This window comes from Monodon monoceros, unplaced genomic scaffold (assembly GCF_005190385.1).
Source record: "Monodon monoceros isolate NGI ecotype Baffin Bay Population unplaced genomic scaffold, NGI_Narwhal_1 Super_Scaffold_9, whole genome shotgun sequence".
Classification (NCBI taxonomy): Eukaryota; Metazoa; Chordata; class Mammalia; order Artiodactyla; family Monodontidae; genus Monodon; species Monodon monoceros.
Window position 1 is genome coordinate 28,074,886 of NW_021703786.1, and position 23,055 is coordinate 28,097,940.

Sequence of the window (23,055 nt, forward strand, 5' to 3'; positions counted from 1 at the left end):
ATGAGGGTCCTTCTGGAAATGTCTCATAGCGGCCGGGGCGAGATGAGCAGGAACGGGTGTTTCCAGGCACAGGCAACTGCCGGTGGGGAGAGAGGGGGAGGTGGAGAGTTCACGCTCGATGCGTCTGTGCATCGAGTGGGAAGTGAGACCGCCATCTCCCGATGCAGCGAGGCCGGGGCTAGGGGGCTACACGAGCGCAGTGACCCTGCAGGGACAGAACCAGAGCTGGCCTGACCCACAGGGGCCTGGGGGCCGCTGAGACCCAGCACCACTATGCCGCCTTCTCCAGCCACACCTGTCATCCTGCTTTGTTAGTGTCCTGTGGCCGCCATGACAAAGGACCACAAACCGGGCAGCTTCAAACAATGGAAGTTTTTTCTCTTCCGGTTCTGGAGGCCAGAAGTATGAAATCATTTGTTGGAAGGGTTGGTTCCTTCTGGAAGCTCTGACGGGGGATCTCTCCTAGGGCTTCTTCCCCAGCTTCTGCTGTTGCTGGCAATCCTTGGCTTGTGGACACATCACACAGCCACCTTTCTGAGTCTCACGTGGTCTCCCCTCTGCACATGCCTCTGTGTCCTAATTTCCCTCTTCTCATAAGGACCAGTCGTTGGATCAGGGCCCACCCTCATCCAGGATGCACCCTCTCGAGATGCTTATTTTTTTTTATTATTATTTTTATTTGCGGTACGCGGGCCTCTCACTGTTGTGGCCTCTCCCACTGCGGAGCACAGGCTCCGGACGCGCAGGCTCAGCGGCCATGGCTCACGGGCCCAGCCGCTCCGCGGCATGTGGGATCTTCCCGGACCGGGGCACGAACCCGTGTCCCCTGCATCGGCAGGCGGACTCTCAACCGCTGCGCCACCAGGGAAGCCCAAGATCCTTATTTTGATTGCATCTGCAAACACCCTTTTTCCAAATAAGGCCACGTTCATAGACTGTGGGTGGACATGTCTTTTGAGGGGCCCCCATCCTGCCCACTACACACGTCTGGGCGTTTCCAGGGTGGGCAGCAGACAAGGCAAGAGAACTGGAACAAGGTCTGAGTGGGAGCCGCTAAGACGCAAGAGAACGGGAAGGAGACGGTGGGGCCGAGGGGCACCCGGTGGACGCTCAGCGGGGGTGGGAAGGAGAGCGGTAGGTCAGCAGGGGTGGGCGGGGGCGGGACCCGAAGGCTCACCCTTCAGCTGGGAGTGGTTCTTGGGGCTCCAGAGGGGTAACCAAGAGAGTGAGTGGCATCCTGGGGACCAGGAGGAGACCCGGGTTTTGCTGGAGAGAAATGGAGAGGCTGAGAGCCTGCTCAGGCCCCCCCCCCCCAACCCAGAGAAAGAGTAGCCCTCCAGCAGGGGCAGCCACGACTCAAGGCAGGGGTGACTGAGCATATCCAGGAGCGGGAGGTGAAGCAAAGCTCCAGGGCCAGAGGGGCCCCGTGGCCTCTGGGGACAGGGCAGGAGCCTGCAGGGAAGCCACTCGTCCTCCCGGGGTCTGGGTCTGGGTCTGGGTCGGCTTTTCAGATCAAAGCCAGCGCGCACATCTGCACGCACTAAATGTCTCTAACAAGGCAAAATTTAAAATTTGATATATCCGCCTTCAAGAGAGAAGGCAAATGCAGCAGTCTATGTATAGATTTGCAAGTCGGTCTCCATTCTGAAGACCCACTGCATTTGGAATCCGGTTCTCAGCTGCACTGTGTTCGCTTGTGGACGTAGAGCGTTTAAAGGTTTCCTCTGTTACCTAGTGAGCCCAGGGGCAACGGGGCAGAGTTTCTGAGCTCTTGGTTCTCTGTTCTGCTAGGGGTGCAGGAAGAGGCAGAGCTCCCAGAACGTGCGCTCACTTGCAGAAAGGCATGTCTGCTGGGGCTGCGGAGGGCAGGCGAGCTGCCTCGGGTAACGCGAGCTTCCTGCTTACGTTTTGGGCATCCTAGAAAGGGCAGCTCACGGAGCTCATCAGCCCGCAAGGGAGCCGGACGCTCTTTCTGCTTTTAGCAGCACTTGTTTAGCACTTACCGCGGACCAGGCTCCCCTCTAAGAGCTTTAAAAGTATCAGCCCAGGTAGTCCTTCGAATATGGGAGCGATCATCATCACTCCCATTTACGGATGAGGAACCTGAGACCCAGACATGTTGAGTAACTTGCCCGAGGCCATGGCTGGCCACGCTAGAGCCCATTCAAGCCAGGCAGTCGGGCTCTAGAATCCACACCGCTCACAGCCGTGGTGGGCCACCTCTATGCAACCCACTCCAGAGATGTGTGCCAGACAACCCAACATGGCTCCTCAGGAATGCCTGTTGTATTGGTTTGGACTCTTCCATTAAATATGTCAATTGGCTCAATTCACCATGTATGCTTCAGGCATGGCTGGATCCAGGAGTCCAGATAATGCAGTGATGTGTCCCTGCTCCTCTCCTTTCCTTTCCCTTTTCTTCCCTTCCCATCCCCTCCCTCTCTCCCCCAGATGATGTTATGAAGCTTCTCTCTCCGCTCCTCTCCTCCTATATCCAGCTCTACTGTCCTCAGTATTATCTGCGTTTGGGGGTGGGAAGGATGGCTCCCAGTTGTTCTAGGAGGACAGCACCCCACAGCTAGAATCCCAGGGAAAGGGCACACCCTCATCAGATCCTCTTAAGGTCTGGGACCGGCCCCATCACCAGGCAGGAGTGCCAGAATCCCGTGGAAGCGTTCACCAAGCAGAGGGTCGCCAGGGGGACCCAGCGTGGTGGCCCAGTCCTCCAACACCTCCCGTCTTCCCCAGGGTGGTGAGCAGCTGGATCGAGAAGCGCAAGGTGCAGTCGGAAAAGGCCACCCTGCTGGTCCTCTTTGACAAGTACCTGCCCACCTGCCTGGACAAGCTTCGCGTCGGGTTTAAGACGATCACGCCGGTGCCCGAGATCACGGTCATCCAGATGATCCTGTACCTGCTTGAGTGCCTCCTCACCGAGAAGAACGCACCACCGGACTCTGCCAAGGAGCTGTACGAGCTCTACTTCGTGTTCGCCTGCTTCTGGGCCTTCGGAGGGGCCATGTTCCAGGACCAGGTGAGCAGCCGGCCGCGGCGGGTGCCTGGCCACCCAGACTCGGTCTCCCGGCATCCCTCTCAGCTGGGCCGTTTCTGTGCTCTATTTTGTTTCCCAACAGCTTGTAGATTATCGGGTCGAGTTCAGCCGATGGTGGATCAACGAGTTTAAGACAATCAAGTTCCCCTCGCAGGGAACGATCTTTGACTACTACATAGATCCCGACACCAAAAAGTTCCTGCCATGGACGGACAAGGTGCCCCGCTTCGAGCTGGACCCTGATGTCCCGCTGCAGGTAACTGCCCAGAGCGGTGACGATTTAGGGGCAGGACTCAGAGCCCCATCCCACTCGCTTCTCAATGGGATGTCCGGTCGCAAGTGGTTTTCAACAATAGGACCTTCCAAGTAAGACTGGGGATTTGACAAACTGTCCAGGTCTGCAGGTTTGTACGGAGGGTGGGAATTGGAGGCTCAGGTGTGTCTGGGGTTACAACTCTTCCCTCTCTCCCCCAGGCCTCACTGGTGCACACCACGGAAACCATCCGTATCCGCTACTTCTTGGACCTGCTCGTGGAGAAGTCGTGGCCGGTGATGCTGGTGGGGAATGCAGGGACGGGCAAGTCGGTGCTGATGGGGGACAAGCTGGGCAGCCTGAGTACAGACGACTGCTTGGTGCAGGCCGTGCCCTTCAACTTCTACACGACCTCGGCTATGCTGCAGGGTGAGGCTGAGGACAAGCGCGCGTCCTCACAGCCTGGCCTCGACACACCCCATCCCTCTCATCCGACGGACTGCCCCCCAGCCCCACCCTGACGTTCCTCACAGCGCCTTCTTACTGCAGACCCGGGAGCTTGCCAGCTGCCTCTCCACTTCCCATGCCCCCACCCACTGCCCTCTATGCCCAGAGCAGGGGGACGAGGGTGGCAGATCCCACAGGGAGCTCCCCTCATAACCGGTCTCAGGTGGCCCCCAGGTCGATGAGCACAAGGTTCCTGTCCCCCTGCCTGGAGCCAGTGGTGCCCACCACCCTCTCCTTTACTCCTGAGGTGGCTGGAGTCCAACCCACCCTGTCTTTGGTGCCCCGGGGCTACCCTTTGGGCCACCGCCTCTGAGATCTACCAGGCACCGTGGTAGTCACCCCATTCCCTTCTCTAGGTGTTCTCGAAAAGCCGCTGGAGAAGAAATCAGGGCGGAATTACGGGCCACCAGGCACCAAGAAGCTGATCTACTTCATCGACGACATGAACATGCCCGAGGTGGACAAGTACGGGACGGTGGCCCCGCACACCCTCCTCCGGCAGCACATGGACCACAGGCACTGGTGAGTGGGGGCGGGGGGGGTTGCCACAGGGAGGATGCAGGGCTGGGACACAGGACCACGCTGATGGGGTCACAGTTCTGGGGAGAGGTGGGGGGTCAAGGTCTCCTCCTCTCATACATTCCGCAAATATGCCGTGGGCATCTGCCAGGCCCCGGGCTGGCGGCTGTGGCCTGCAGTTCCATGGAGCAGGGACAGACAGGTACCCCTCCGATTGAAGTGTCCATATGGCAGAGAAGACAGAGGGGTGCAGTTCCAGGGTGAAGGGAGCAGTCACAGAGGGCCCCAGCGGCTGGGTCAGAGACCCGGGGCGGGAGGAGGCAGCTGGGAGCTCCATTACTGGCCTTAGTGTCAGTACTTTGGAGGGAGAGCATCTTGGGCACAGTAGATGCCATGGGCAGAGGGAGTGTGGCCCCTGGAGGGGGCCATAGGAGCCCAGCGTGGCTGGAGCATGAGAGCCAGAGGGAGAGGGTGCCCGGGGCAGGAGCGGCCAGACCCCAGGACTCATGGACCACTCTGACAGAGAACACTTTCTCCCAAGGGCAACAGAAAGCTGAGGGTGGCATGTTTGCATTCGCAGTCTGGAAAGGTCAGAACATTCAGTGTGGTTAAAACAAGTATCACTTGAAAGAAGTGTGCCATGATGACCTGGCAGGTGGCCCAGGCCAAACCTGGGGGTTTTGAGACCAAAGGAACCCGAAAAATCTCATCAGGGGTCAGTGAGGGGATGCGTGGAGCCTGCCCCTTACTGCCGAGAAATAGGGCACAGAGGGGATAAGTGGCCTGCTGGTGGTCACAGCCCTGATGAAAGGCCCAGCTGGAGGTCAAGCCCACATGTCTGACTCCATGGCTGGCCTTTCCCCGCGACATGACACCGACTCCAGGGCTCACGGGCTGTAGGAACCCAGCAAGGACAGCAGTGAAGCCATGGGGGCTGTGGGCTGTGATGTGGGAACAGGGTGTTAGGGATGGCTCCCTGGGGAGGTGACAGAGCTGGGCCGGGGCGGGGCACACTTGAAGTGCAGCCCTGTGAGAGCTCGACATCTGTGAGGGCGTGAAAGTGGTGTGGGACGGCCAGGGCCCAGGACAGGTCTGGGGAGGGACAGGGCAGGAGGCCGAGGGCAAAGCAGGAGGGATACGTGAGGGCTGCCCGCGCCCCCTCGGGAGGATCTGCTGGGAGGCCCAGGAGGGCCCAGGGGTGGCCCCTCACTCTCCTGGGCCCTGGTTGCATGCTCTCGAAATGGGCTCACCAGGTCGTGCATCCTTGCAAAATTTACAAAACTAAGATGTGTTGTACTCTTCTTTAAGAGGGCGCTAAGAGCTGTGAAGCTTCAGCCCTGGGTCCACAGCTGCTTGAGTTTGTCCTGAAGCATCTCTCTAGGAGGGGGAGGCATAGTCAGATTTGGAAGATCCCTCTAGAATTTCAGATAAAGGGGCCCCACAAGCAACAGGGAAGGCTGGACCGTTCAGAGGCTCTGTCAGCAAGGGCAGAAGAGACAGCAACACAGATCACCCCCTCCCACATGGATCAGGCGGGCCCCACGTGGAGGGCAGACCCACAAGCCAAAGGAGAAACTGCCACGTTGGTGGAAGAAAGTGTGACCTGGGGAAAGGTGGGGAGTGCGAAGGACTTCTCAGACCTAGGTTTCAAAAGCAGAGGCCAGGAGGCCGAAGAATGGTTACTTTGACCTACCTGAAAACTGAGGGACATTGTCCACCCAGAGACACCACGGCCGAGCACAGTACGGGATTAACGGGAGAAATTACTTGCAATGCCTGACACTGGCAGTGGATTAACGTGTGGGGCATACAAGGAATCCCCACAAATGAACAAGGGCCGGCACCAACTCCCAACAGAAAACAAAACAAAACAAAACAGTGGGGGGGAAAGCCAAAAGGTAAAAGGCACGTGAAAGACGCACAAGCTCTTTATAGCCTTTGACCTCGTCTGAGCCCCTGGAAGCGTTAGCAGTGCCCTGGCACCGAGGAAGCTCCTCAGCTTACTTGATCATCGTCACCATCATCATCCTTGATACTTAGAGTGATAATGGGGGCGGTGGTAACCATCTGTGGAACCCTCGCTCTATGTCAGGTGCCCTTCTAAGTTTATTTTCATGCATTAGCTCCATTCGTCCTCATCGTGACCCACTGCACAGATAAGAACACTGAGGCACGGAGGGGTTAGCCAGCCTCCCCAGAGTCACGATGCTACTGAATGGAGGAGCTGGAACATAAACCCAGACCTGAACACTGAGCCACTCTGTTGCCTCCTGTTTCAAAATTTCTCTTAAGAGCATGAAGTACAATTGGCCATTTCACATGTAATTGTTATTTTGAGGTGTTTTTTTTCTTTTAACCATACGCAGGGCAGTACTGGGGTGGGTGGGGAGCCGGGGGTGGCTCCGGCAGCCGGACATTATGCTGGCCTTGCCCGCGCAGGTATGACCGACAGAAGCTGACACTGAAGGACGTCCATAACTGTCAGTACGTGGCGTGCATGAACCCCACTGCTGGATCCTTCACCATCGACCCCAGGCTTCAGGTAGGCAGAACCTGGATTCATCTCGGTCAGCTGCAGGAGCCCAAGGCTCGCTTTGGCAAATGAGAAGGAAAGCATTGATTTGGGATCGTGGGGCTGTGGGCTGGCATTCCCTGGAGAACGCCCCAGCCTTTCAGAAGATGTCAGGACATTCCCAGTGGGTGGGGGAAGGGGGGGGTGTTGAGAGGCTAGTCAGCTCTCCCTGTGAGCCCATAGGGCTGCCAGACTTAGCAAATAAAAATACAGATGCCTGCTCAAATCTGAATTTCAGATAAACAGAAAATCATGCCCCATACGATGTTTGAGACATTTGTACTAAAAAAAAAAATTTTTCCTATGTGAAATTCAGATTTAACAGGAAATCCTGTACTCTATCTGCAATGCCACCCAGGCAGGACCTCACCTTTGAATTACCTAAGCAGATGGAGACCTGAAATTTAAATCCAGGCTACGCTCTGAGGCACTCTTTGGCCTCCTCCAAGTTTTTTCTGGAGAGCATGACACGAATTTGGCTGTTTGAGATGTAATCGGTATTTAAGGGGGCTTTACCACACACATGGCATGAGGAGAGAACCTGTCCATTCTGACCATGCCCATGAGACATTAGGCGATGAGGACAGAGTCTGCTCCCCAGGAAGGTGGCCCTGCCCCAAGCTGGTCCCTACGCGCAGCCTGACGAGGGTCTCTGGTTGTTCCGGGCAGCGCCACTTCTGTGTGTTTGCCGTGAGCTTCCCAGGCCAGGAGGCCCTCATGAGCATCTACAGCACCATCCTGGCCCAGCACCTGGCCTATCAATCGGTCCCCGTGGTAGTCCAGAAGATGAGCAGCCATCTGGTGGCCTCCGCCCTGGGTAAGCTGACCTGCCTCGCCCCCTCTCCTGTCAGCGAGACCCGCTGCTTTCTGGGGCTGACGGAGGCTTCATACTTTCCCCTGGTAAATATTTTGTTTATACTTCCAAGTCAGTATTTTTTTTAACGATGCTGTTGAGGTATTGTGAAATCCAGTTTCTTGAGGGGGAGGCAGAGGATAGGAAATTCAGTATACAGAAACAATTTACACATCAGTAGAGTAGCGAACTTCCTCCCTCCACAGCTCTGTAGATTTCTTACTTAAATTGTCACCATCACACAGTCCATTTGCTTCAGAAACTATAGCTTAAGCTTTGCACTTCCTGAGGCCATTAAGAGTGTGCAAGGATCGATGTGCCTTTTTCCTGTAACAGCCCTGCACCAGAAAGTGACATCAACGTTTCTTCCCACAGCCGTTAAGTTTCATTATGTCTTCAACCTCAGGGACCTCTCCAGTATTTTCCAGGTACTGCTTTTAGCGCCGTGTCCTGTCACGTTATGGCCAAGGCCTGACCCACAGATGCTTTCCTCCTCTGCTGCTCTCAGGAGAGGAAGCGAAGTGATCTATGGACAGAGTACAATGGTGGTGGTGATGGTGGTGGTGATGGTGATGACGATGGTGATGGTGGTGGTGATGGTTGTAGTCTTGATGGTGGTGATGATGTTTCCTCTTATGTATTGACTGAGCTAGCCAATGGGTTTGGCCACTTATATCCCCATTTTCTCCTCCAAACAACATGTAATGCTCGTATATCCCCATTTTACAGATGGGAAGTCTAAGGCTCCCTCCACTTCGAGTGTCAGCTCAAATGTCGTGCCCTCAAGAGGCCCCTCCTCATCCCCACACGCTCTGTCTCACTGTCCCTGTTTATGTCATTCACAGCACACGTCACAATGTGTAATTACCTTGTGATTTTGTCTGGTTACATCTCCCCACTAGAAGGCAAACTCCATGAAGGCAGGGTCAGTCCCATCATCACTGTGTTCCCAGAGCCCAGAACAAGGGCCTGGGAAAAAAGTCCCTGTTGAACTTGCCAGGTCACTTGGTTAGTAAACGGCCAAGCCAGGACTGGGTCTGGGCAGGCTTGCTGCACGGCCCAAGCTCGCCGGCCACTCCATGGCCTCCCGTAGTCGGGCTTCTGTCTGATCAGCCCCCTTGTCCCTTTCTCCACTGTCCACCCCCTTAGAGGGGGCAGCCCTTAACCCTGTCTCGTGAGGAGAATCCCCCCACGTCTCTCAGGCCACAGACACACCCTCCAGCCTCCAGGACTTGCGCGGCCTTGGCAGTCCATGGCTTCCTGGACCTCCAATGGACACTGTACCACAGCCTAAAGGGTCATCCCCTGGGGAAGAGGCCACTTTCTCGTTTAATCCACATGCGGTGCTCGGCTTGCCTCCCGGACACAGCTAAGGATGCCGACCATCCCGCATCTGGGGCAGGGGCTCCTGTTCTCCACCACAGAGATCCTGAAAATCCCACTAGACCTCGTCCGCCTCTGGCTGCACGAAGCCGAACGTGTGTACGGCGACAAGATGGTGGATGAGAAGGACCAGGAGACGCTGCGCAGAGTCACCATCGCTTCCACCAAGAAGTTCTTCGACGTACGTCAGGCCGCCACGTCCCCCTGCCAAGCCCAGGAAGGCTCCGAGGGGCAGGGTGTCGGGACCTTGTGACAATCCCCGCCCCCCTGCAAGGGCCCTGGGCTGGGGATGGGAAGGACCACGTTGGGTCCCACGAGGTGACTCTGCCACGTGGGTGTGGCCCGAGCGAGGAGGAGTGAAGACCTCCCTCTAGCCACTGGGCACAGACAGCTCTGCTGGGGTTGACGTGCTCCACTGACGTGTCCGGGGTTTTCGTGGTAGAATCATTTTTCTGGACTCTCCGTTCATTCCCGATGTGGCAGGGGCCAGGGGATTTTGCCCAGTGGTTTGCGGGGCCCCTGCAGACATGGCCTGATATTCTGAGGCCGCCGGGCAAGGTGCTCGGGCTGCTGTTCATGATCTGTGTACCCGAGGCAGCAACAACGGAAGCATCTTGTCTCTGACATCTAGGATCTTGCTGACGAGCTCTTATTCGCCAAACCCAATATCTACTGCCACTTTGCTCACGGGATCGGCGATCCCAAGTACCTGCCGGTGACTGACGTGGCTCCCCTGAGCAAGCTCCTGGTGGAAGCTCTGGAGAGTTACAACGAGATCAACGCGGCCATGAACCTGGTGAGCGGGGCTCGAGCAGGCAGCAGCGGGGTGGGAAGGGACGAGGGAGGCGTGTCTGCGCGGTGAGACGCCCGGGGTCTCTCTGGTCTGGTCTCTTCAGGTGCTGTTTGAGGACGCGGTGGCCCACATCTGCAGGATCAGCCGCATCCTGGAGTCCCCACGAGGCAACGCCCTGCTGGTAGGGGTGGGCGGTAGCGGCAAGCAGAGCCTCTCCCGCCTGGCCGCGTACATCAGCGCACTGGACGTGTTCCAGATCACCCTCAAGAAGGGCTACGGGATCCCAGACCTCAAGGTGAGATGTCGCCTCTCAATAAGCCGCCCTTCGGGAGGGGGAGCGGAGAAGAGTCTCCCCACTCCCGTTCCCCAAACGAAGCATCCAGCGCAGAGAATGTGAAGGTCACCAGCAGGGTGATTATCTTAGATGGTAAAGGCCAGGGACACATTCGGCCGGTGCCCACGGCCATGTGACGAAGGTAAAAGGAAGTGTGGGTTTCCGGTAGATTAGCGCCAGTAGAGAGTCACCCCAGATAATAGCGGCAAAGAGATTTGGTTCTCGTCTCTGGTCATCAAACCGTGCCACATCTTTCCCAGTTTTCCAGATTAAATAATTGAGGACCGGTACTCACTAGCTGTCTACCTACCTCCTCAGGGTTCTGGGAGGCTGCTTTTTTGAATTAATCAAATAAATATAAGCTTGATTCAGGTCTCCCATCCCCAAGACGTGCCGCCGAGGCTTTTTATTGATTTCTTTTTCCCAAAAATTTGCTCTCTCGGGGACCTGTGTGCTAGTCAAACACGATCAGTCTAGAGCTTACCATTGTTGTGTCTCGGATTAGAGCTGAAATTGACTGGACCACGTCACACGGCTCATCTCTCTTTGCCTTGGTGTCAAGGCTGCCTCTGTGGGCCAGGACAGTGCCAGACCCAGGGGACCCTCCCCTCCGCTCACGGCTCCGAGGCAGTTGCTGGCCAGGTGGCCTTAGGGGGATGGCCTGGACCCCTGCCAGAGCTTGGCTCCCTGGGACCTCAGCAGGAGGAGGGTGGTCTGTGGGCAGAGGCCCCAGGAAGGACGATGGGGGCGGTGAGCTAGTCCTCAGCCCTGCTCTCCCGACGATGCCAAGCAGGCTGTGCCAGGGCCAGCAGCCCTGGTAAGCGTCCAGCTTGTCATTGCCCCCAGTGCGCTCTACGCTTCCTATCAAAGGACTAGCCCCCTGGCTGTATTTTTAAAATCCCAGCCTTAAGGGAGAGGTCTCCCTAATGTAGGTTCCGCCAGACGCCGCCTCCTGAACTGAACCGGCGTGTCATGGGTCTTAGCGGTGCTCAGCTAAGCCGAGCGAGTGGCTTTGCACTGACTCCCCGAGTGCGCTCAGGGTGGTTAGAATCCTCGCATCTGGAGCTGTGTAGTTGTACTGAGTTGTCTCCACTGGAAAAGTTTCTAGTCTGTTAGCTTAATTGTATCACTTTATCTTCCTGATGCGTCATACTCTCTGCCCTGTGCTTGTGAGGATTTTGTTGGCCTCACCTTGGGGCCACCTGTGACAGCTGTTGTCTTATCCCCTGGCATGAGCCGCAGCAACTCTGTGATCTGTTTCGTCAGAATTCATTGCTCCTGCGCCCGTGGCGAACTGGGTCTGTACTCCTCATTTGTTATCATTTATTAAGTGTTTATTATTATATTTGTTATTTATTAAGTAGCTTCTGTGGATTCGGAAGTAAGGGCAGCCATAAACAGGGCTATTGGACCTTGCGTCATATTAGGGGAAGCAGACTCCTGAACAGTTATAAGATGTATTATTATTGTCCTAACGAGAGCGTCACAGTAAGAAGTTAACAGTGTATATGTTGTTAGCGTAACAGATGCGTTCATGATGATGTAACACTATTATAAAGTCGTACCATAAGCCACGGGCACCCACTGGAGTTTGGAGACGCGGCGGGAAAAGGGTCAGGATCCAAACCCAAGGGGCATCGTGTGCCTCATGGAAAACCCTGGACTTGGTCCCAAGAAAACAAGATACTGTCAAGGTCGTTTGTGCAGAGGAGGGGCAGGATCTGGTGGTGCTCTGGGACAGAGTGGAGGATGGCTTGAAGACAGCAGAGATCGCTCAGGGGTGACGGGTAGGGGGGTACCACAGGAGCCCCGGTGACCCCACGAAGGCTGGAACCGGACAGTGCAACAAGAAGGGAGGAGGGAGAGACGGAGCGAGACCCTCGTCGTGGGCGAGTGCCCTGCACTGACGGGAGGAGTGGGACCTTAGCTGGACTCCCACCTGCTGGGTCCCCAGGCCCCAGGCCCCACGCCCCACGCAGTCCCCAGGCCAGGCAGTGGCGTGCTTTTGACTTCTGTGAGCCCTCTCCCCGAGGCCCGAGTAGTAGCCCAGAGAGCTGGACCAGACCCTCTGGAGAAATGCTTTAAGCTGAGTGAGGGGCCAGGCCCATGTCCCAGCAGCTCGGGCGGCCCCCTCGACCTTCAGCAAATGTTGACCGGGGAGGGGCAGGCGGGGCGAGCGCTTGCCTTCCTGCAGCCGGCAAGGCAGAAGGAGGAGAGCGCCCCTGGCCACACCTCTTCGACCCTCTTCCCTGAGACTCACCCCCAACCTGGGCTCCTTGTTCCTTCGTCTCTGCCGGCAATGACGACGGCCGCGAGGGGCCCCGGAAGTGTGCCCCGGCCAGAGAGGGGAGTGTGCGCCCTGCTCTGTTACCGCCAGTCCCGAGATGCACCCAGGCGCAGGTGGTCTTTAACATCCTTGGATGCCGCTGTCCGGACCCACTCCCTCCTCCTCGATGGTGAGTGAGGAGGGGACCCCCGGAGCTGAGCTTGTGGGGCTGACCATGACGTTGGCAGCTGGAGCAATTACTGACACGATGTCTCCCTCAAGCAGACAGGAACTGAGGACAGAGGGGGACTGGGGGGTGTGGCGAGGACGGCCAAGACTCCAGTGCCAGAAGAAATCAAGATAATGTGCGGCCTCGTGTGCGTGGGCGTCGGAGGAACTGAGGGGACACTTGGCAGGAGATGGCCAAGGCGCACTGGGACCTGTGGGGCTGGGACGTGCAGGAGAGGGCGGCAGGTGGAGATCTCGGCCCCTCAGCCTGAGCGCGTGGGGGTGGCGGAGTCCATGCCAGAGAGGTGCAGAGGCTGAGGGGGACGGGATCCCGGGGCAGGCAGGACGAGGACCGCGGGCCGGAGCAGCGGTCAGCAGGGACAGAGCAAGCGCCACGGCAGGAAGGCCAGAGAGGGCTGAGCTTCACGACAGTCGAGGCCGCAGAGGCTCCAGGCAGGACAGTGGGCTGCGGCTGAGGAGAGGCCCTGAGGTCTCGGCAGGAGCAGGTTCCCCTGGGGGCCGCAGGAGAGAGCCTGGAAGCAGGAGCCAAAGAGAAAGGGCAGCGGCCAGAGGGCGCAGCAAACCCCGATTCTCCCGGAGACGAGTGAGCGGGATGGGGGAAGAGCGGTGCGGCAGGCCCGGGGCCGCCACGCCGACCCTCGGCCTTTAGGGACCATCGGTCTTTCCGGAACATTCTGCTGTGACCTGGGTCCCTGCAGCAACTAGCTTCCCTCGCTCCACGCAGATCCCTTGCCTCAGCCAGTCCAACCGGATTCAAAAGCTGAACTTGGTGGAACTTCGAGGCCCCTCCCAAATTCGTTCATTCCCAAACCACAGGAGGGAGGAACACTCAGGGGTCAGCATGACAGCGGTGCAGGTTGAGCCCGCACCAGCCAGGAGCTGCCCTCTGTTGTGCAGTCGCCACACTCGCCTCCCCCAGGACGACCGCCGGGCTCACGCGCGCAATGAAGCTCCCGCGTTTAGGTACCTACGGCTGATTCCGGCATTGTCGGCTCCCAGCCCACATCCGTGATGGACTGTGAAATGGGAAGAGTGATGTGTCTCAACACCAAGGCCCCTGCCGCCTCTCCAAGTAGGACCTGCCTTGGAGGCCACACCCGAGGGCGTGACCAGGGCTCTATCCCACCTGAGGCCTCTGCTCTCCCAGGCTCAGGGCTTCCCTTTGATTTGTTTTTTAAGCTTGTCCAAAACCCCCGGAATTTGGAGCTTGCCTTTTGACCCCAGTTATACCCCTGTCAGCTCCAGCTGAGGGACCCTGGTGATGTTTCTCTCTGAACAGATGTCAGGGAGGTGTGCTGCTTCCAAAGGGCAGAAGAGAGCTACTCGGGATGCCTACAATGGACATTTTAAAGCCTTTAAAATAATTACAGAGGCTCTCAGGTCTTATTTAAAAATTAGACGGTAAAGAAAAGCAAATCACCAAACCCCTGAAAATTCACATTCATACTTGGATGACACTGACATTTTAATATATATTTACAAGTTATACGTGTAAATTGGCATACTTTTCAAACATAGCAAGCTATTCATACTGCTCTGTAACATGCTTTTTTTTTTTTTTACTATTCTCCTTCATTTATTCATCCAGAATTACCATGCAATTGTTTTATCAAGTTATTTCTTTAAAACCTACTAGTAATGTGATAGGAGTTATGATGAGCAGAGGGAATACTTCGAGGCTTATTCATTCTTTCCATCCTCCCCCTCCCAGCCTGTGGTGTATTTATTTGGGACCTCTTCCAGGGTCTTCATTTAAGCTTTTTATTCCTTTTTTTATGGTAAAGCATACACAACGCAAAATTTACCATTTTAACCACACCATTCAGTGGCATTAATACATTCACATAGTTGTGCCACCATCCCCACCGTCCATCTCCAGAACTTTCTCATCTTCCCAAACAGAAACTCTGTCCCCATGAAACACTAACTCCCCCTGCCTGCTCCCCACAGCCCCTGGCACCCAGCGTCCTACTTTCTGTCTCCATGAATCCGACTCTGCTGGGGACCTCGTATGAGTGGAATCCTGCTCATATGAGGACAAATCCTATTTGTCCTTTTGTGACTGGCTGACTTCACTCAGCATAATGTCTTTGAGGTTCCTCTGTGTTGTAGCATGGTCAGAATTTCCTTCCTTCTTAAGGCAGACTAATATCCCACTGTGTGAATGGACCCCATTGTGTTTATCCATCCATCCGTCGAGGGACGCCCGGGTCGCTTCCACTTTGGAGCTGTGGCGAGTAGAGCCGCCACAAGCCTGGGTGTCCTCCACTGAAGGCCCTGGGTCTCCATCTACAGACCCTGCCCATTTCTTACGGAGCTGATCTCTGGGTGCCCCCGTCTGGGTGGTGGTGGAAGATGCTTCTACACGAGCATCTTCTTGGCAAGACCTCTGAGGGTGTCCTCCTCGGGTCCAGCTCGACCTCGGCGCCCAGTACATCAAGTCGGCCGTGAAGAACGTTCCCTCGGTGTTCCTGATGACGGACTCCCAGGTGGCCGAGGAGCAGTTTCTGGTGCTGATCAATGACCTGCTGGCCTCGGGGGAGATCCCGGGGCTGTTTACGGACGACGAGGTGGAGAACATCATCTCCTCCATGCGGCCGCAAGTGAAGTCCCTGGGCCTGACGGACACCCGGGAGGCGTGCTGGAAATTATTCATTGAGAAAGTGCGCAGGCACCTGAAGGTAGGGGGTCCCAGGCTTGGGGGCGGGGGATCCCGGGGACCTTCTAAGGGCTGGTTCTTCACTCGGGGAGGAGTTAGGGGCTGTTCCCGCCCAGGAAATGGAAAACTGTTAGGAGAGTATGGTGGGCTGCCTGATGGAGGTGGGCTGTTAGAAGTGCCTTGTGGCCGAAAGAAGTGATTTCTATATGCACATCCACCCTGCCGCCCCAATAGAGCACGTTTAAATAGATTAGTTCACCTTGACCTTCAACATTCCCCCTTGGGGAAGCTGGCTGAGCTACCCAAGTTAGACCGAGAGCACTTTGGGTCCTTCTCGCCCTCCTCGTCCGTGACCAGTAGGACAGCTGCCCCTGGCCAGGTGGCCCTGCTTTCGTTCCTCCCTGCCCCCAAGGACCAGACCTGCTAAAGGACCATAGCCCTCCCTGTTCTGGGACCTCACCTACCCAGTGTGGTTGCCCACGCCCCACTCCCTCCTGCACCCAGCCCTCCTTCCCCCTTTGTGGGGCCACCTCAGGAGGGCTCGGGGCTCCCCTGCACCCTCACATCGTGATGCGATGGCCACACTGCCAGCCCAGACCTGGGCGTGTTCTCCCCACCCCCGCACTTGGAGACGGACACCACGCAGAGAGCTTTTCCTTCTAAAGGGGCTTTCTGCAAAAGCAGCGCGATTCGGCCCCAGCACCGCCGTCCCCCAACCAGCAGCAACTGTGTCCACTTCTAGGTAATCCTGTGTTTCTCCCCTGTGGGCTCCGTCCTGCGTGTACGAGCAAGAAAATTCCCTGCCGTGGTCAACTGCACAGCCATTGACTGGTTCCATGAGTGGCCAGAGGACGCCCTGGTGTCCGTCAGCACTCACTTCCTTGAGGACACCGAGGGGATTCAGGTGAGTCACGGGGCATAGAGCCGGGAGGGAGGGTTCCTGTCAGGCCGGGAGTAGGGTGAGGCAGCTGAGGCACTCGCCTTGGGTGCAAAACTTAAGGGGGCACCAAAAACTTAATCAAGATCAGTGATGTTTTAATGCAGTATTTTTAAAAATCAACATTAATGCTGAAATGCTCAAAAGTGTCAAAACTGTAAACAAAGACAGGCTGCCGTTTGTTGGTTTTCTGGCCCCGACTTACTGTGCCAGGGAAATGGTCGTTTCAATCAGCTGGGGGTTCCGGGCCTCACGTGGCCATGGGCCCACAGGGCTGGTTCCGGGGGATCCCACGTGCGAACAGATTGAGCAGCTCGGGCTTTGAACATAGTCCCCGATTGGAGCCGACTGCAGAGCCCGTATTTACTTTGATAAGTGTATGCGGGCGCACAGTTTTTCCTCTTGCCTTGGGCTCCAACATGGCTCTGCCCCCAGGGCTCTGCCCCCAGGGCTCTGCCCAGGGCTGCTGCCTCACCTTTGACCTACCTTTTTGGGGGGGGGTGGGGGGGGCGCGGTACGCGGGCCTCTCACTGTCGTGGCCTCTCCCGTTGCGGAGCACAGGCTCTGGACGCGCGGGCTCAGCGGCCATGGCTCACGGGCCCAGCCGCTCCGCGGCATGTGGGATCCTCCCGGACCGGGGCACGAACCCGTGTCCCCTGCATCGGCAGGCGGACTCTCAACCACTGCGCCACCAGGGAAGCCCTGACCTGCCTTTTATAGGGCATGACAAGTAAGACGGGGTGATATAAGCCTTCTTTTTTTTTTTTTCCTTTTCCTTTACAGTGTCTTTCTTTTATTTCTTTTTAAAGGCTCTTTTTTTTTTTTTTTTTTATTTTTTTTTTTTTTTTATTTTTTGTCTGGGCCGTGTGTTAGTTGTGGCACGCAGGATCTTCTTTGTGGCGCACGGGCTTCTCTCTAGTTGTGGCATGCGGGTTTTCTCTCTCTAGTTGTGGCCCACGGGTTCCAGAGCGCACGGGCTCTGTAGTTTGCGGCATGCAGGTTCGCTAGTTGAGGCGCACGAGCTCAGTCGTTGCCTGCGGGCTTAGTTGCCCCGTGGCATGTGGGATCCTAGTTTCCTGACCGGGGATCGAACCCACGTCCCCTGCATTGGAAGGCGGATTCTTTACCACTGGACCACCAAGGAAGTCCCTACAGTGTCTCTCTTTTATTGAAAGACGGTGCCCGCATTCACCGTTTGTGCTCATTGCCGGCCTAGAAATGGGCATTAACTTGTGACCCAGCTGATGCAATACGCAGGCCTAGAATAAATCCCACGTGGTTATCGTGTCTGATTTATTTTGAACGCATATTCAGTTATTAAGTGGAATAAAATAAGCCTGAAATTAACCTCTTCCCTAGTTTTTAAAGATGGGTAAAGCTCCCCGCTTATCACTGTCAGAGTGTTCAGTTGCAGGCTGAGCCTTTCCCAGAAATGCCGCCGTCATGTGTCCTCCACACCCCGAGTGCCTGTAGGGGCGGGGGCCTCCTGGGACCGGCGAATGGCCCCACTGCTGGCACCAGCGAGGGCTGCAGAGTAGATGCCGAAGAAGCGTGTGTTGGATGAACACATTCCCAAATTAACCTGAATTACAGTTAACGTCCCTTGAACAATTCCTGGGGCAAAGCTCCTAGTGCCTGTCTTCGGGCAGGTGGGGCAGGCCCAGGTGGTGGGGCCGTGACCCTGGCGTGGACGCGGGCCAGAACGGGCTAGGAAAGGCGTTACTAAAACCCCAGGGCCTGGAACAGGAAATGTCCGATAAATGCTTGCAGAAATTACCTGGTTATTCAAGCATGTTGTATATGCAAGTGTGTGAGTCAGAGAGAGAATAGTAATAACCTTGGCTCTGACCGGGCCCCTTGGTGGTGCAATACCACCGTCGCCCATGAGGGCCCTGCAGACCTTGCTGTCTTGAGCCTCATTTGACAGCTGAACCACCAAGGTTGACAGAGGGGGTACCACTCATCCAGGGTCCTCGGCGAGGAAGGGAACCCACCTTGTGGTCCACTGTGGCCAGCAGCCTCCTCTTCCATCAGGGCACCGGGGAACGAATGGTTCTGTCTTGTCTCTGTAGCCGGAAGTTAAGGCCTCCATCAGCTTCTTCATGTCCTACGTGCACACGACCGTCAAAGAGATGTCCAAGGTGTACCTCGCCACCGAGAGGCGCTACAACTACACCACGCCCAAAACCTTCCTGGAGCAGATCAAACTGTACCAGAACCTACTGGCCAAGAAGAGGATGGAGCTGGTCGCCAAAATCGAGAGGCTGGAGAACGGGCTGATGAAACTGCAGAGCACAGCCTCTCAGGTAGGAGAGCTGGGGCCTCGGGATGTGCTTCCAGAACCTTCCCCCAGGCATGTGACACAAAGTAAGGGGACCGGGACCCCTGCCTCGGAGAAACTTCCACTGGCAAACCACAGCAAGTATATGGGTTTTAACCTAGACGGTGGATCCCAAACGCCTTCCGGGTGCTGACGTTACGTCGGGTGCTTCCCGGGGGTCCCGCGTCTGGGGGGGTTTGCTCATGCAGGCAAGTGCAGCCCGTGGAGGCGGGTCCATCCCGGAGCCCCGTTCACACTGCAGTGCCCAGATGGAAGCGCATCTGCCGTACTTTCACGCCGTGTTAATTTTTAAGTTTTCTGCCTGGTTTTAAATATCCTCCATGGTGTAGCCCCGGCTCCCTCTTTACTGCCCACCGTTGGCGTCTCCGCGGGAGCCTGGTAAACAGCTGCACAGGTGGAGGGTGGCCCCTGACACAGGCTGCTGCACGGAGCCAAGGCCACCCCGTGGGGGCGGAGAGGGGAACCCGGTGCTGGGGCTGTCCATTCCTTGGACAGAGCGTGCCGGAGCCACGAAGCAGCCTGCTCCCTCCCTGGATAGGAACAAGGGAGAAGCCCGGCTCAGCAGGCGTTTTTCCCCAAAGGTACCTTCTGGGAGTGGTCCTGGGACACAGGAAATGCACCCAGGAGAGGGCGGTTACAGCAATGGAGTGGTGGCCTCCTCGTGCTAGGAATCATCCAGACGGGGAAGGGTGTCTCAGCCCATCACTTACCACTTCCCAGAACTCCCTCCGCCTGGCTGCCTAGGGCCTCACCCGAGTGCCCGAGGGAGCTTTTTATCCCCGGCTCCAGACTCTCACAGCCCCACCAGCCTCCCCAGAACTCCTCAGCACCCTGCCTCTGCTGGCATTGTTTTTATCTGGCCACCTTGATTGCCACCTCTTTGAACGACAGGAATGGGTCTTATACTTGCGACCCTGTGTACACAGTCGGTGCTCAGTAAATACTTACCTTGGAGAAGCTGAAAAAGCACTTAGAAATGCGTCACGGGGAGTGGTAAGCAACCGGCAGGCCTGCTGTTCTGCTCGGGCCCCGCGGCTCCCATGGCCACCAGCCCGCACCGTCCCGGGCCGGGACAGCCCGGCCGAGTAGGGGGCAGCGTGCGGTGGCCGGGGCCCCAGCCTGCCTGCCTCCCTTACCTCCTCCTCTAGGTGGATGATTTAAAAGCCAAGCTGGCGGTTCAGGAGGCTGAGCTCAAGCAGAAAAACGAGAAAGCGGACAAGCTGATCCACGTGGTGGGTGTGGAAACAGAGAAGGTCAGCAAAGAGAAAGCCATTGCTGACGAGGAAGAAATCAAGGTGCAAGTCATCAACAAGGTGGGCAGACGGGCAGCGGCACGCGGCTCTGCCCAGCTGGGCCCCTTCCCCTGGTGGCCAGTGTCTCCTATGGGCCCGGGCAAACCAGCAGGAACCCCGCAGGGAGGGCTTCTCTCCCAAGCGCAGGGCCCCCAGCTCAGCAGAAGGCTGCCCTCCCAAGCCCCAGCAGTGGCATCTCCTGAGCTGGTAAGACATGCGGGTTCCCAGGCCCCAGCTCTGCTGAATCGGGTCTGCATCTTAGTGAGGTGCCGATGGCCTGTGAGCACGTTAAGGCTTGAGAAGCCTTCCTCGGGGCCCTGGTCCTCAGACTTGCTGCACCTGGAGCCCCGAGATGTTCCGGTGCCACTGGCCCTGGTGGGTTCCACGCCGAAGGTTCATGGCTTGGGTTGATTTCTCATCACCTTTTCCTGCATGCCTTTTTTGTTATTAGTCACGCACCTGCGTGAGTGTCTAAATTAAGAGTCCCAGTAACTGTCTGCTGTCTCTTGAGAGGGAGGACAGCAGCAAGTCATTTCTTTGCCTGAGACAGCCTCCTTCCAAGGCCAACAGGAGGGGGACCTGAGCCCTTCCCTTCCCACCAGTGCTGGAGCGCGGAGGGTCCCGGGCCAGGTGGGGTAGCCAGGAGCTCTGCTCCATCCCTCATTGTAACCTGCATGACCACAGCCCTGTTAGGATGGTTGGCAATGTGCCCAAGTTCTCAAAATTAGCAAGTGACATAGGATCCAAGCCAGGACCCACACCTGCACCCTGAACTCAAGGACCTGCCGTCTGATACTCACATGCAGCTGTTAACATCTGGGTGCCCACCCGTCTCCAACCCCTGATCCAGAAATGGCCCAACATGCTCCAGGGAAGCCTGGAGCTTCCCAGCACCACCGGCCAAGTCAGTGCCTTCCATGCCTTGTTCCCTGAGTCGTGTCCCACATGTCCCTAAAGTAAGGTACGGAATGGGATTCTCCAGGAGGTGTTCTGCAGAGAGACCCTCTTCTTTCTGTCCTCCTTCCTCCTTGCCCAGCAAAAGCTCCCAGCCCCGACTGGCTTCTTCAGCTCTGTTGTCACGCAGATGCTACTCCTGATTGACGGGTACCAAGCTTCTCCTGGTCTCTCTGCCTGTTGCCTGAAGGCTTAGAGGGGCTCTTCCCGAGCCAAAGAGCGAATGCACGCATGAATGAATGAAGCGTGCATGCGTGAATGAAGACGCTCTCACTTTAAGGGGAGGATGGGCTGTGCCTCTGAAATGGTCCATCCTGGAGGGATGACACAGTGGCACCGAGAAATACGGCCTCAAAGCCAGGGAGTGGCCTGTGTGGCCCCAGGTTTCCCCTCTGGTCCTGGAAGCTGGAGCCAAAAGAAGGAACAGTTCCCCTCCCTGAATCCCAGGTCAGCTGACACCCAGCTCCTTCTAACCTGAGTGTTTCGGGGCAAAGGAGGCAGGGCGGGGAAAGGCGGGCTTCACACGGTGACCCAGCAAGCGAGTGCGAAGGGCAACTCCCCTCGTCACCCCTCCTCACCCCTCCTTGCCCTCACACCGCCCAGGGCCCCCCCTTCACACACGCCACCCAGACGGACCCCTGCATCCGTCTTTCCCATCTGCCTTCCTTCCAGAATGTTGCCGAGAAACAAAAAGCTTGTGAAACAGACCTGGCCAAGGCAGAGCCGGCCCTACTGGCCGCGCAGGAGGCCCTCGACACTCTGAATAAGGTGAGGGCAGGAGGGGGAAGAAACGGGGATCACGACGCCTGAGAAGAGAGGAAGAGAGGAGACGCCGTGGGGTCATCACCGGGGGCCTCCTGGTCCTGCTCAGGGCTAAATCCCCATTCTAGTCTGTCCGTCTGTCTTTGCAGAACAACCTGACAGAGCTAAAGTCCTTCGGGTCCCCCCCAGACGCCGTGGTCAACGTCACGGCCGCCGTGATGATTCTGACTGCACCCGGGGGCAAGATCCCCAAGGACCAGAGCTGGAAAGCTGCGAAAATCATGATGGGCAAAGTGGACACCTTCCTGGACTCCTTGAAGAAGTTTGACAAGGAGCACATCCCCGAGGCCTGCCTGAAAGCATTTAAGTGAGTTGGGGCTCGGCTGCCGCCATGGGGTCAGCTCAGTCCTCATCCTGTTGGGAGCACGTCACGTCCAGGCACCGTGTGGTCCCGAATCTTCTCCCACCTGCCCCTGACCCCATACCGCATGGTCCCAAGGGAAGTCTATGCTTGCTGGAGTGGGCAGGGCCTTGGGCGGCACAGAGCGAGGTGGGACCCCCAGAGACAGCAGGCAGCAGTCTGGGCGAATCTGCCTGCCCCTGAGTTGCCCAGGCGTCAAGGTGAAGCATGATGCCAAGCTTGCGGGGGGCCTCATCACCCTCTGTCTCCCCAACCTTGCTCGGCGGGTGGGGGGGTGAGCTGATCCCTTAAATGGGGGGAGGGCAGGGGTGGATCAGTGGGTGGGGTCGGAGGGGGAGCTTAGGTGGCCTGCCCACCCCCTTGGCGGTGCCGTGTGCAGGGATCATGCACAGGACCCTGCTTTTGCTCCGACACCTCAGAAGAGGCAGTTGGGTTTTAGCCTCTTTGTGTCTTTCTGTTCATAATTTGCCCCAGTGTGCATGCACGTAGTACTTTTAGTCCCTTACAGTTTCTTTGTATTTTGCTCCTTGAGGAGGTATTCGTCCAAGCAGAGGGTCCTAGTGGGACTTGGGAAGGGTGTGCAGGGGGGACCTCCACGTTTTGCCCCATAAATCCGATGCGCTAGCATTGGTGAGCACTGCACTTGTGCACACTCTTTGCCTGGCCGTCCCTGGCAACCCGATTTCAGGGCCGACCTGACCTGACCCCAACTGAGAAAGGGAGCCCCTCGCATGACCCCAGGCGAGACTCCAACCTCTCTCAGCTCCATCTGTTGAGGAAGAGGGCTGGACGATCGAAAAACATTTGACGACTAAGGAGTAGTTTAAAGTTTAAGAGAAAAGACAAGAAAAACACAGACCCACCTCCAGGGAGCGGCCTGTGTCAACATTTGGCCTGTTTCCTTTCAGTCT

The 23,055-nt window shown here is 56.9% G+C and overlaps 1 protein-coding gene across 2 annotated transcripts in view; it reads left to right on the forward strand.

Annotated features, from left to right (window-relative positions):
• DNAH17 (dynein axonemal heavy chain 17) overlaps positions 1-23,055 on the forward strand; it is a 160,970-nt gene that overhangs the window by 108,519 nt on the left and 29,396 nt on the right. The window contains exons 49-64 of one of the 2 annotated variants that reach the window (XM_029210802.1): positions 2,749-3,031; positions 3,132-3,305; positions 3,524-3,731; positions 4,166-4,331; positions 6,768-6,870; positions 7,570-7,717; positions 8,090-8,181; positions 9,156-9,317; positions 9,768-9,932; positions 10,033-10,224; positions 15,193-15,459; positions 16,180-16,341; positions 18,447-18,680; positions 19,864-20,028; positions 21,634-21,729; positions 21,873-22,090. In XM_029210802.1, the coding sequence (XP_029066635.1) occupies positions 2,749-3,031; positions 3,132-3,305; positions 3,524-3,731; positions 4,166-4,331; positions 6,768-6,870; positions 7,570-7,717; positions 8,090-8,181; positions 9,156-9,317; positions 9,768-9,932; positions 10,033-10,224; positions 15,193-15,459; positions 16,180-16,341; positions 18,447-18,680; positions 19,864-20,028; positions 21,634-21,729; positions 21,873-22,090 (2,835 nt within the window). Of the gene's footprint in view, positions 1-2,748; positions 3,032-3,131; positions 3,306-3,523; positions 3,732-4,165; positions 4,332-6,767; positions 6,871-7,569; positions 7,718-8,089; positions 8,182-9,122; positions 9,318-9,767; positions 9,933-10,032; positions 10,225-15,192; positions 15,460-16,179; positions 16,342-18,446; positions 18,681-19,863; positions 20,029-21,633; positions 21,730-21,872; positions 22,091-23,055 lie in introns of both variants that reach the window. The other variant, XM_029210801.1, reaches the window with a different exon arrangement.